Source organism: Lepisosteus platostomus, chromosome 7 (genome assembly GCF_059453375.1).
Source record: "Lepisosteus platostomus isolate fLepPlt1 chromosome 7, fLepPlt1.hap1, whole genome shotgun sequence".
Classification (NCBI taxonomy): domain Eukaryota; kingdom Metazoa; phylum Chordata; class Actinopteri; order Semionotiformes; family Lepisosteidae; genus Lepisosteus; species Lepisosteus platostomus.
In genome coordinates, this window is record NC_142617.1 from 63,759,629 (window position 1) to 63,774,182 (window position 14,554).

The 14,554-nt window shown below is 44.5% G+C and overlaps 1 protein-coding gene across 4 annotated transcripts in view; it reads right to left on the reverse strand.

Annotated features, from left to right (window-relative positions):
- Window positions 1-14,554, reverse strand: part of csnk1g1 (casein kinase 1, gamma 1) — a 66,073-nt gene that overhangs the window by 46,671 nt on the left and 4,848 nt on the right. For all 4 annotated transcript variants that reach the window (XM_088641735.1, XM_088641733.1, XM_088641736.1 and 1 more), the window contains exon 2: window positions 1,404-1,826. In XM_088641735.1, coding sequence (XP_088497861.1) covers window positions 1,404-1,587 — 184 coding nt within the window. In that variant the 5' untranslated portion in view covers window positions 1,588-1,826. The remainder of the gene's footprint in view (window positions 1-1,403; window positions 1,827-14,554) is intronic.

A 14,554-nucleotide genomic window follows, 5' to 3' on the forward strand; every position in this document is an offset into this window, starting at 1 on the left:
GAGCGAGGCAAGGTGTGCTTGTGAGAAAGGACACCCCATGCCCTATTATAAAGCTAGACCAGACAAGACACATGGCAGGGAAACCAGGGATAAAACCCAGAAATACTCAATATTTTTGACCTTGTCAGTCAGGGATCCTGGTCATTGAAATTGCTCTCTCTGTTCCATTTAGGACCTTATCCTCGAAGGCCAGCACAATCCCTGCAGCTTCAAAAACGAACGCCCCAGAAAACATCATTTCGACACCAGCAAACTCATTACAGCAAAAAACAACAGATTCTCCATCACAAAATCCTATTTCAGAGAGGCACTCCGTTTTCCAGCAAATTAAGTGCTGTGCATCTGTAGACCAATATTTGGCAGCCTCTCATCTCTGGGGCTGTGAATTACCATACAAATTACCTCAGGTTCACTTTGGCGATTTATAAATTAATCAGTTCCCCAACTGAAATACAGCTGCGGTGCTGTGCACTGGCAGCAGAGCCATCTATAATTCTCTTTCTTTTCTCGTCTCCACGCAGACGCCAAGCCAGGCACACACCAGCCGGAAGGAAAGTGCGTCCATTCACAGGCTGTGGAAAGTGAGGTAGATGATTTTTTTTTCCTCCAAGAAATAACATCAGCTCACTGCACGTTTCTAGAGATGATTTACAGAGCAAATCGATCCTTACTTCCACGTCTGAATCCAGTGGCTGCCTGACGTGATTTGAAAGGCTGTCGGATCTATACTGCTGAAGCATTAAGGACTGATGGCTTCCAGCTAAAGGCCACAAACTGTGGAAAAACTGAGAAGCATGCTAACAAATTAATACGCTAGGTTTCTGTCATACAAACAGGGTTGCAGTTCTTACTTTTCAGTGTCCGTGAATAGAAACACAGCCAAAACTGGCTGCTCTTTTCAGCATGGAATAAATCCGTACTAGATCCTTATAAACACTACTGTCCAACTGGGATTGCAGTAAACCCCAATAAACTCCTGGCAGTGCTGTAAGCATAGGAATAGTTTGTTTGAATTAAACATGGATTAAGCTGAGGAAGTACTTTTAAAACCTAAATCCAGGTACTTCCTTACCCAAAGGGCTGTGGGAGTATGAAACACACTACTCAGCCACGTTGTTGAAGCCCATACCCTTCTTCTTTCATGAGAAAGCTGGATGACATCCTTGCATCAATTAAAATGACATTTGTAATCTCGTGTACTTAAACAATCAAAAATGTAATAAAATAAATCGACTTTCGGCCTGGGAAACGTATCTTAGTTTTCCTTTGCTCCCGAGAGTCAGGGCTGTTTCGCTCTTGAATCAGGAAGTGGAAGAAGACCGAGTGCAGGACGTGAACCAGCCTCGTATGCATTGACACCTTGCTCCTTCCACCCTTTCGGAGCACAGCGGGCCAGCACTCACCCAGCTTCAGCTCGCCGAAGTTGCCACAGCCGATCTTTTTGCCCACGCGGAAGTTGGGCCCCACCATGAGCACCCCGGAGGAGGCGGTGGAGCTGGAGGGCCGACTGTGGCCGCTCCGCCCCTGCGTCACCTTGCTGCTCCTCTGCGGCCGCTCCGACTCCTTCTCCCGGCTGGGGTGATCCATGGTGTGCCCTCTGCCAACCCAGTGCCAGCTGCCGAATAGTCCCGAGCGCCGGAAAGCAGACCAAACCTGTGCCCGGGGCAGGAGCTCAGGCACGCAGAACACTCATTGGAGAGGGCTGGCGGCCCCCGGACCCTGTCCCCACCCCACCCCGCGGGCCCTCTCTTCAGCACGCAGCAGGGACACTCGCTGCAGGAGCCCACATTGGCTCACGAGTAGGGGAAGTGCTCACAGCTTGACACCTGAAAGACAGCAAGGTGACAGAACAAGAAAAGGGAACTTGTTAGCTCATCAATGTCATTGAACTTCTCAGCTATTTATGTCTATTTAAGCCGGTCAGGGCTCTAGCACTCAAGACCCAGATCCTTGCAGGGTTAAAGGACATCTACTTGATGAACCTGTGGCTCTCCAGGATAAATTCTCAATCCCTAATTTGAATCACTCGTTTATATTCATAGTATGTTGAGTTACTTTAAAATTACTTTAGTTTTCAAAAAGTGCTGAAAGCAAGTGGTTCAGTTATTGGGCTGATTCGGCGCGGGACACCGGCCCCTCACGGATCTCGGACGGAACCTTTTCTTTGCTTCTACCTGGCTCTTATTTTAACAGACAAAGTGTAAGCACCACACGCTTGTTTGTCACTTTCTGTCTGTACAGCAAGAACAGTTAAGCAGCATGATTTGGAATCGTTCTAAAAACCTTGCCACGATAAATAAAATAAAACACACAGGGCCAAAAAAGGTATTCACGTTTTAGTTCCTTTTTTAAAACCATTCCGCCCACCACAGAGTAGGATGTTGGTACATCACGTTGATATATGAAATCTATTCCCTGAACCTCATTCTGTATGTGAATTGAAGCCTGTCTAGTGAAGCATTTAACCTGCGAAGCCCTACACCAGTCTTTGCTGTAGCAGAGGGTCATACAGAAGGAATTTGTGTTAGACTACACAGATCGATCTTTTATCCTGCAACTCCAGAATTCAGCAGAAGCCATGTAGAGACATAAACAGGACAGAGAAGTGTGAGTCTAGAATACTGATAGATGGAAGGAGAAGCCAGGCAGCCCTGATTTTCACATACAATTACAGCAAGGTGCTAGGAAAAAAAACATCAAAACAAGTTGCTCTAAGAATTTTCCCGTATTCATTATTTATTATCCCCTAGTGTGCAGCAGGTTTCTGCATCTCAATATTACAGGAGTACTGACAGTGCAACTGTACTTTATTGACCTTATTACGTTTCAAAGACGGGTTGGCCCAGGCTGAAGGCTACAGAGTCCGCCCGTTTTCTGCAGTGCGTTCATTTCGCCAGCTGGCCCCAGCTCAGATTTGAAGTGGCAAAGCAAAATGAATCCCTTTCGGACAAGATAAAGACCATTACTCCGGTCTGTTCTCCGGCCTTTTCAGATTCCCTTCTTTTTCCCCCCATGATCAGCTCCAGGCCAGGCGGAGCACGGTGGAGCTCCATGAGGAGCCAAGATGCCAGCGAGACAAGCATGCACGCTTTTCAACACTCCCACATGAGGGGCAGAAGGCGACGAAGTGTGCAAGCAGCATGGGGGACGAAGACCCAAGGAAACTAAGATGTGAGCAACAATAATGCAGTGTTGCTTTCAAGTAAACATATGAAAAGTAATACTGCATACAAACATGTGGAACCATATCACTGAGATGGCAAGGGGACCTGGAAACCAGATTGGTTTATTTAGCTGTTGCAGGCTTGTAGAGTCACTGTGAACTTCCACCAAGCTCTACTATTTTTTTTTCATATTTCCTGTGTTGCTTTACAACTCACCCCAACTGGGAAACACATTTCTGCAGCAGACCTGTGTTGCTGAGGCACAGGAGTGATGTGCACAAGCTGTTGAGCTTAAATGATAGAGGCATGTGTACAGAAAACACACAGCGAGGCTCCAGCGCGGCTCCTAAGAGCAACGGGAGGAAAGTAAAGCAGGTGATCTCCGCCACCTGAATACAGGTATAACTTGTCAGACCGCCAGCACCTGGAACAGGTTCTCTGCAACCTGCCTTGTTCAGAAGGCCACTAGCATTTCCACAGAAGTGTTCCAGTGCTAAATCCTTTCTCAAGAGTTTCTGTCACTCTAAGGACAACGAGCTGTTTATATCAGAATCTTCCTGCAACTCAGCTGCTTGGTTATTTCAAATCGTGCTACATTGGTATGACTTACTGCTTGATTCTCCGCTGTTATTTCTACTTTGATGAGTGTAAAAAGAAAACGGCTGTAATGAGCACTGCACAGCTCAGTAAACAAACTGGATGGACCTTCCACCTCTCCCTGTTCTTCAAATGGGGCCCCTTGCCATCTGTCACATTTTCCATCTTATCTTCCATTTGCATTGTATTCCATACAGTGCAACTGGTCCCTATGACCCTTCCTTTCTAATTTCCTGAAAAAAGTGTGTCGTATAGTGAAAAGACATACATTTTGTCCCATAGAAATATATGTTCTTGTATGTCCTTGTAAAACAAGGCGATGGATGTCCAGGACCACTTGACCATGTCTAAAGACCCCTAACAAACACAAACAACAGAAACACATTTTGAACGCTTCCGTTATGCCCTTTTTTAAAACATCCATCCTCTCGGAAACTTACTTACCCCCATTTTCAAATGACACATTTAACATTTGTACGTAACAGCCTGTCCTGCCAGTATCCACAGGACATCTGAGGTCACATCACCCCCATACAGACCATCACCACACCACACGGAGAGACACGACCCAAGCCGAGCTGCACAGGAGTATCTTGCGCCACGTCAAATTCTAGCAGCTTCCTAGTGCTGTAAAGCTATGGCAGTGCGGATTTTATTTGACACGTATTGCTATTGTTCCTTGATCAATTGTAGACGTACATGTGTGAAGCAGGAGACTCACAGCAAAGAGCAGGAATAGTCAAGAGTAAGCACATTCTAATCAGATGACACAAAATGAACATTCAAGACACTGCAGCCAGAGATCTACTTTAGGCACTGGAGGCTTTGTTGCACACCGAGAATATTCTCCATTAAAGTGTCCTTCCTGACTGTGAGTAATGATCACACACTAAAAGAATTCTCTGAGAGATCACGTTTCTTCAAACAGGTGCTGAGATGCAGACCCACGCTGAATAATGAAAAGCAGCATGTGAAAATTGCCAGGGGCTGAGTTATGTACTTCAATTAATGTCTATGGCAGCCTCATTTTAACACTTGGGCAAAAATTGTGCCCCCAATTATCCTCACTGAAACATTCCAGCAGTTAATGTTAAACTATTCTTTTACTCTTTAAAAAAAGGGGGACTTTTCACTCCAGAAAAAGAGAAAGATGTGCATTACAGTAAAACACATTAGGTCTGGCCTCTGGGAGACGACCTTTTTAAACTGGTCAACAGGCCGCTGTGTTTTCAAACTCGACGCCCAAGGCCAGATCCAAACAAAACACTGTGGGGTTGTCCGACTTATTTCCCACAGTCCCGCGGTCAAGTAACGCTGGGACCCAAGCAAAGGCGATCCAACTGCAAACAGGCACTGTCTCTTGGAAAAGCAAAAAAGCAACACCATGCCGTTTCCCTCAGAAACTCCCAGATGCCCTTTGGATGGAATAAGTGAAGTCAGTGCGAAGGTTTATAAATCAAATGCTATAAATACGCCCCAGTCCACAGCACCGGCCTTCAGGAAGAGCATAAAACAAAATGCCACACGGAACAGCACTTTACCAGGGGAGGCTCATTAATAATTGAAAGGTTTTAAAGGTTTAGCTATGACTTGGGCAGGCTGGCATGTATGGCAGGTCATTTCAACCGTGAGACATGCAATAGGACCTCTTAAACCCAGAATCCCCCAATTATAAAGACACCAGCTACCAGCCTTCTTCTATACTTAGCCATCAGTGTCCCTCAGGACCGACCAGAGTTTAATCAGGAGCCAGCTGGGACCAGATCTAAAGCACCTGTAGGGCTAGAAAACAGCCATCAGCAAAAAAGGATGTAGAAGAAACTGAACACAATGCCTTAAGCTGGCCACCTTGGGGAACAGACTCTAAAGTTACACAACTCAGAATGCAATTTTAGAAATCCACCTACAGGCTCTTATACTGTATCTGTGAGTTCCCCTGACTAATGTTCCCATGCTTATCTTATAGCTGTGCCTTCTATATAGCCAGTGGAGATATAAGCAAATTAAAGAACAACTACATTAGCAATGATCAAAACAGACTGCTCAAATGCTCATACTGTGAAAAGAAAGACTTGTGGCTGTTTTAACAGGAAGCTCACTGAATGCAATATTCTTTTTCCAGTGCAACTAATCCCTCTTGTAGTCTAATCGCTCTCTTCTGCTCAAGCATTCCTGACACAGGAATTCCACATAACACTGATCCAGGGAATTCCAGCCTTGTGTAACTTCACATCCAATAACCATACTACAGTGCGAGTCTTCAACTGCAGTAGCTCACATGAGTCACATTTACTCATCACAGTTTGGTGGGATGACATGTATATATAACACCTCTGGTCATGCAAAAATGCCTCTCGCAGCATGACGCACTGCAGCAAATGAACACCTCAGTTATCTGGAAGCCTTACACCACCAAACTACACAGACAAAACACAGGTGGGACCGAAACTCCAACTTTCCACTGGCATTGAGATAAAAGGGCATCAGAATTTACACGCTCTGTCAGCAGCTAGGCGAATAAAAATCCTGCTGTTTTCTTTCCCAACTCAAGTTTACCATCCATGCAGAACCACTGCCTGGTTTGGGTAGCGCGCCGAATCAAAATGAACAAAAAGATTCTTTGAGATTTATTTGGAGGGTAACACTCTCTCCCAGTTTTGAAACCCTTTTCATGACTCTTTCATTTTTGTGTCTACATTTGCGCTTATAAAAACATTTTAGAAGCAAAGAGCAGCTCTCTCAAAAACTGGAGCACATTTTAAAAGTGCTCTAAACGATCAGATTGAATTCTTGGACAGCATACGCCCATCATCTGCCTGAGACTTTCACAATGCTGTTGTCATCACTCATTTTGTACAACAAGCAACAGGTCTTAAGAGGTCTTGCTGAAAAACTGAAATGCCAATTACTGAACAAGAAATAATAAACAGAAACAAAACATTGCAACATGTAAGGTTAAATATAATTAAAGGAAGTTGTTCAGAAGGGTACTTTCTGAAATCAAAATCATTCAAAAACACTGATGCCACCCTGTTTCTGGCCCTTCAAGAATCCACTTGTATCTAAGTGGTTCTATAACCACTCTCTCATGCAACTGAAAAACTGGCCAGGTTGTAAAAGGGTATAGCTGTTACACTCTATTATTGTCCTTTGTCATTTTTGTTCATTAATTGTAGCCTCCAAACCTATTCACCCCCTTGAAGCACTAAAAGCTGATTTAGCAAAGAAAATGCAAGGAAACATCAAAATAATTTACTAAATAAAATGTGATCAGGCACAAAGACTTCTGAATAGCAATAGTCTAACTGTAAAAACAATGATACATTAGCTAAAAAACCTAATTTAAATGTATTAATTCCCAGGTAAATATGCTGAATACGAATGGAGGAAATTTAATCCTTTAATGATTTTTAGCCACAGAAGGTTTGTACAAGCTTCTAGAAGCCAGACTGATTGCCATTTGGAATTAAAAGAAGCAAAACACTCAATGCTCCACCATCATATGGAATCTCAGAGAACTGCTCAAATATCTAGGTCAAAACGTTATTGACCTAAACATCATGAATTACAGCTGTAGAAAAAGTCCCAGTTGTAGTGTCCTTCCTCAAGACATTCAGGACTATCAGGAATCCCTGCTAGCGCACCAGGAAGAAGACTTTAACAAGGTTTTACTCACACTCTTGGTCAAGAAATGTGTTTCAGGGAACAAAATCACACCCAAGGGCGAAACATTCTGGCATTGCCAGGATATAGTGTCTCCATGCAAGGCTGACCTCATGAATCTGGTGTCTCTGGCAAATATCTATGGCAACATATGAACAAATCACAACTACTTCTATGAACTGGCTCTATCACTCTGCTCTCCTCCCCACTGAGAGCTGATGTGTGGTGAGCGTTCTGGCGCACTATGGCTGCCGTCGCATCATCCAGGTGGGGCTGCACACTGGTGGTGGTGGAGGGGATCCCCATTACCTGTAAAGAGCTTTGAGTGGAGTGTCCAGAAAAGTGCTATATAAGTGTAAGCAGTTATTATTATTATTATTATTATTAACAGTCCAGCTCTCCTGTGAGCTGCACAAACGAACCTCATATGCTTTAGTGATGCTTTGCATCCTCTATTTCTGATATCCTAGCTAGAAATCCTACCCTAGCATTTCCGGCGTAAACTTGTACGTAAAGAAGTCAAGGACAGACTTTATAAAAATATTAAGCCTGTAACAAGTTACTGGATTAAGGGAGCATGAAAGTAAGAGTTTTGACCAGAACTTGTCAGCACTGTTCTTCACTAGAAGAGCTGCATGTGCAGGATGACTGAATATCCTTCATGAGACAAGAAGCCTCATCCTGGTTATCAAAGCAAGAGGAGGGTTCAGAAGATATTGAGTAATGTGGGAATGAATAAAAAGAAACATATATTTATAAATATTTTCATGTTTTGTACACATGGTGTATTTTGATCAATTCCCTTAAGTCTTTAGCATTTCATTTATATTGAAAAATACTGAATGCACACCTGGATTTTCATGCCTAATCAGCTTTTCATTACGTGTTATCAAGGTTATGAATATATTTGGAGGTGGTAGTAATAGGTTTATTCCATGCTGAAAAAAAGGTGAAGAAGGGTCCACGGCCGAAACGTTGTGTTTTCTCTCTTCTTTTTTTCAGCATGGAATAAACCTATTACTTGTTCCTTTCCAGCCTACGCATGCTGACGCAGCTCCCCACCTGAACTATTTGGAGGTGGCTGTGCCTAGCCTATCTTCAGCTTTTCTGTTGTTGGTTCTGCCGAAACTGTAACTTTTTTTTGTCAAGGCCTTCGACCTCAGGCACGAAGAGAACCGGCTTCTGTCGGGGCTTGTCTGAGATGAAAAAAGCGCCCTGCTGTTTGGAAGCTTATCAAAGCTGCAGTCAGGTTTAGAGCAGTCTGCCCAAGTTTCCACTAAATGACACAGCACTAAGCCTGCTTCTTCTGAACCCTTCCCCCTTGTGGAAACAATTTCTAATGCCTTACAATGTACACACACTGCACCTTAAAACAAACCATTAAAGGGTTGAGGACATATAGCTCATCCTGTTGTAATCGTCACTTCTGGTCCCCCTCCACAGGTCTGAAATTCTCCCAAAGTCGACACGTGTGACTGTGCAGATAGACAGCACATGACAGTACCCTGGTCAGTTACAATCTATTGTAAATGTCTACAGCACTTAGAGTTACTCCAATACCGCCGGCTGAAACATTTCCTGTCATCCACACACAGAAGAAGGCCCAGCCTGGACACTCGAGAGCTGTGATGCTTGAAGGCCTAGCCATCACACAACTGTTGCACAAAGCGAATGAATGTCCCAACCTGGAGATAATGCAATCTTTGAACCCATCAACGTCTTACTTAAGTGTCCCAAAATAAACTTAAAAATAGTTAGGCCCTGCTGCAACAGCACAGGAGCTATTCAAAAGATAAGACCTCTTACCCAAGATTACCACTCTCTACACTAGAAAACAGGAAATAGTTTATGTAGTTACAGTCTACATAAACGGTTACAATCACCGACATGCTGTCCAAGGGGCAGATACATTTTTACAAATGAGTAATATCAGAGAAGTGGCAAATTTTGAAAGAGCCACTTGATAAAAACTGATATTTCTACAGGTGAGCGATGGGGAAGATGACAGCGAGATGCTTTTACAGTCAAATCCCCACAACGCGCAAGGCTGGAGTAGTGCGTTCGAAAACCGAGAGTGACTCATGTTCACAGCTCCTGAATCACACTCCCTGCAAAAACCTGCATCAAAGGGAGGCAGTTGCTCTGAAGGGCGACGCTCGGCAGCGCTCTGTTATATAAACCTTTCATATGACTGAAAAGGGGGCTATCTGTTGTGGGTTTAAAAACAGGCAGATAGTCATCCCTTGTAGCTTCTACAACAAAAAAAAGGAGCATGCAAATTCAAGGAACATGGTGCATTGTTATTTATAATATCCAAAACAAAAGTAATAATAGGTCAATAATAAAGTGAATATGCTGAATGTATGGTCTTTGAACTAAAGCGGTATGTAGTACCTGAAGCCTATTTTTAGAGACTGCGTAAACAGGCTGCATAATCATCAAATTAACAGCAATAACAAGGCCAGGAGTTTCCTCTCAGGCTCGGAAACATCAGTAATCACTTTTGTTTCTTTGATAAGGTGGCTGCTGAAAATACGGCGAGACTATTACTGAGTGACGGAATTTCCTTGCCGAACACCACAGCCGAAACTTGAAAGAATCCAGAGCTCCGACTTCCACTTCTGTCACACTTTGAAACCGGTCCGGTTTGGTTTTCGGAAAATGGGAAAACTGGGCAGTCAAGGTTAACCCAGTGTAAGGGAGGGACAGAGTGGGACGAACACGCCTTCCGAGTCTGTTCGCAAGGCGCAGGTCTTCAACACCGAGAGAGACAGAGCTTCTCGACATACCGCATGAAACAGTGTCAACATGGCCGGGGAGCCAGTTATTTAAAACACCAACACCTGCAGCCACTGTGCTCTCATCGCCGAACCGGTCGGTCATGGTTTACATGCAATACTGGGGAGTATCTTGTGTACCGGAACAAAAGGACTGGGTAGCAGCACAGAAGCCATCCGGCACTTCCAAGACCACAGGGTTTGGAAAACCCACCTGCACAGCTGGATATACACACACAGAAATAAACACCGGACAGAACCAACGACACACAGCGCTGAAGATACACACCGCACTCACTGTGAATTCATTAACAAGGAAATAGATATGAAAAGCTTGCTGCCACCTATAACACCTAGAAGATCCTGATCCTGAGAAATATCTTGCCAGGATATAATAGTTATATTTTGCCACTTCTTTCTGTACCTTATTTATTAGAGAGATATTACTACAGGGAAGCACATATAAAACTGAGAACAGGAGGGTCCCTACACAGGGAGTTGTAAAACTTAGGAATAAGATAAGGGGCCATGTTGTAGGAGCCATTACCCTGGCTTCATTCAAGAAAAGGCTAGACAAGATCCTTAGATCAATTAACTGCTCACTACCAAACAGGCTAGATGGGGAGAATGGCCTCCTATTGTTTGAAAACTTGCTTGTATTCTTAAAAAAGAAAACACAGCCTCAGCACCTCAGATGTTATGGAAACCCAGAATCCCTCTATCAGGGCACACCTCACTGGCAGAAACAGGGCCTCCCAGCTGCAGCGGCCAATTCAATCTAAAGCTAAAGACCGGAGTCGGCACTCAGATGAGAAAAATATTTCATGTTTATTGGATAATATATATTTTTTTTAATCAATAAAGACTGACAAGGCAAGCTATTCGATTTTTATTGATTTAATAATAATAAATCATAAAACAGCTGGTACAGCTAAGTATTTAGCGGAGACACAGGACACTCATAAAAAAACGTAGCAAGTGCCAGAGGAGCCGGAGGCTACTTCAGATACAGAATCGTTCATTCTTAACCTGTTTAATATTCGATTAAGGAGGAATTGTACTGGATTAAAGCCCCTGCTCCGTTAAAGACTGTGAAGAATAATAGAAACGGTTTTCAATGAAACAGGAGAGATGTCTTATGCTTTCCGAAAGCTTAAGTAAAATTACACCTGAAGTCATTAACCTTTAGTGGAAAATAAGACCTAGGGAGAAACCAGCTGGCAAGCTGCGTGCCACTCTGCAGGGAGACAAGCCAGCATTTGCTCTGCTGTTTTTCTGGGATCGTGGAGGTATTATAACTCGAGATGCACTGCAGTGGCCTGGATTTTTTTTTTTTTGCGCTGTTGTTTCTGGCATTCAGGTGCAAAGGTCTGGCTCAGCAGATCCATGCTCTATCTGCAACACAGACCTTCAGAATCCCGATGTGCTTGGTGCCCGCCCAGAGCCTCCGAGAGACTTGGGCACTACATCCGAACCTGGGCGGTGATGGCAATCAGGGAGAGAGGCGCCCGAGGAGGAAGAGACTTTGCCAAGGTCACGCAGTCAGGGGTTGGCTCAGTGTCGACACCATGGCAACTCATTCTTCTGCAGGATCCCCAACTTCCCAGTTAGGCTGAGGAAAGGGCTGCTCACAACAACGTTGCTTGTATTCACACAGGTAAAAAACACAAAGGATCCCTTAAGACCGCAAGTTACCCATATTTTACCCGGCCATTATTGTACAATTCTGGTTTACTGCCACCAAAACCACAAAACCTAAAGAAGACAAAGCCAGAGCGAAGTCATGGTCACGTTTCAGGATCATACGGGAAGAACTAAATGAGAAAAGAAAATGGTAGAACATGCCATGGCATGATTGTCAAATGAAAATGAGAGTAACACAGATATTGAAATCAATCCATCCGTTTTCTTAACTGCTTAATCCCATTCGGGACCACGGAGGAGTCGGAGCCCATTCCCGGCAAGCGCAGGGATCAAGACAGTTCACCCTGGACAGGACGCCAGGGCCAGCTCTCCCAGAAGCAAACTAATCCACCAGCATGGATTTGGACTGTGGGAGGAAACCAGAGAAGATGGAGGAAACCCACACCAACAATGGAGGAACGTACATACTCCACACAGATAGAAAATAATGAAATTATTATTTCAAAACAAACACTTTGTTTTCGGCGTTCACCGACCCTGGACTCCACCATCCCAAACACTGAGTAGGCAGAAATCGAGGCACTTCTATCAGATTCGCAGATGTGCTCTGCATTACAAGATACAGCTCCAGTCACAGAGCCAGCAAACAGAATGGAACAGCACGTAGGTGTTTGTGGCAAACCCCCGCACTCAGAGAGGTGTTACCACATTGGAGCACAAAAGGTTACGCTGTTAATTGAGTAACATGCCTGTGAGAGCGCATTTGCTGTGGACTTTTGCTACTTGACTAGATGTACTAAATGATCACAAAAAGGATGTTTCTCAGCTTGCTCTGCGCTGTATGTTCATTACACTTTAAACATGCCAGCCTTTTTGTTGTTTTGCTTTTTTAGTTTCCTTCTACTGCATTTGAGTGTTTTTTTCACTTGAAGTATTACAGTCTTATTGGTAAGCTGCACAGGATCAGAGTGTCTCCTACACTATTCGACATTAATGACAACTAGGACAGCTTTGATTGTGCTTGTGCTAATGACAGGATGCTATCTTTGAGAAAGTTATTACCTCACAGTCAACACTCTGAAGGCAGAGCATGACCTATGGAGGTGATTTCAGAGTGGTGGGAAGCTATAATCACATACACTTCAAGAAGCTGATGCATTTTACAATTACCAGGCTCTGGAGATGAGGGAATTCATTTCAGTATCACATTAACAGTAATTTCCAAAGGCTGGTAAATGTTTTTGGAATTATTTACTGGTCAAGCCTAGGTAATAGTATTGTAATTATGAATCTGAACTGATGTTTAGCAATGTGAACTGAAAAGCAGCTATTTCAGCTATGACATTTTGTTATAAATGGAACTATTCTGTAAAAAGACAACTTTTAAGACTATTATATGGACATCCAATCAGACTTAAGGTTCATCAACTGTTAATTATCCATAAATGATAGTCAATACTCAAAACAATGAATAGAGACACTGTTTTAAGCATTTTGGTACTTCAGTACTTATTTCAGAACAATGTCAAGCGTTCTAGTTGTTCTGGACTTTGATTGGCTGCAGACAGGACAGGGGAGTGGGTGTCTTATGGAGCAGCTGTCAGTGTGAACTGGCTGGAAACAGCAGCACATCGGACTGCAGGAGTGGGACCGCCTGACTGTTCCAGCTTCAGCCTGACACCCTGCTGTTCACTCGCAGACTGAGTGCCGGTATATTGGAAAGGGACCCTACAGACCATCTGAGAGAAACCCGGGACTTCATACTAAGGGACAGATAGTTCACACTTGTGCACAGCGGTAAGCATTGGTGGCTTGTAGTGTTCGGCCCCCGAGGTGCTGTCTGCATTTGCTGTTCACATGAGTTTCCTCCAGCTGCTCCGGCTTCCTCCCACAGTCCAACGCCAACCCAGTAAAATTATGGTATCTGGGAAAATGGGCCCTGGCACGAGTGTGTGCGTTTTTTGCATCTGCGTGTGCCGTGAAATGGACTGGCATCCCATCCAGGGGGCATCCTGCCTTGTGCCTGCTGTTTGCGGGGATAGGCTCTGGGGATAGGCTCTGGGGATAGGCTCTGGGGATAGGCTCTGGGGATAGGCTCTGGGGATAGGCTCTGGGGATAGGCTCTGGGGATAGGCTCTGGGGATAGGCTCTGGGGATAGGCTCTGGGGATAGGCTCTGGGGATAGGCTCTGGGGATAGGCTCTGGGGATAGGCTCTGGGGATAGGCTCTGGGGATAGGCTCTGGGGATAGGCTCTGGGGATAGGCTCTGGGGATAGGCTCTGGGGATAGGCTCTGGGGATAGGCTCTGGGGATAGGCTCTGAGATAGGCTCTGAGATAGGCTCTGAGATAGGCTCTGAGATAGGCTCTGAGATAGGCTCTGAGATAGGCTCTGAGATAGGCTCTGAGATAGGCTCTGAGATAGGCTCTGAGATAGGCTCTGAGATAGGCTCTGAGATAGGCTCTGAGATAGGCTCTGAGATAGGCTCTGAGATAGGCTCTGAGATAGGCTCTGAGATAGGCTCTGAGATAGGCTCTGAGATAGGCTCTGAGATAGGCTCTGAGATAGGCTCTGAGATAGGCTCTGAGATAGGCTCTGAGATAGGCTCTGAGATAGGCTCTGAGATAGGCTCTGAGATAGGCTCTGAGATAGGCTCTGAGATAGGCTCTGAGATAGGCTCTGAGATAGGCTCTGAGATAGGCTCTGAGAT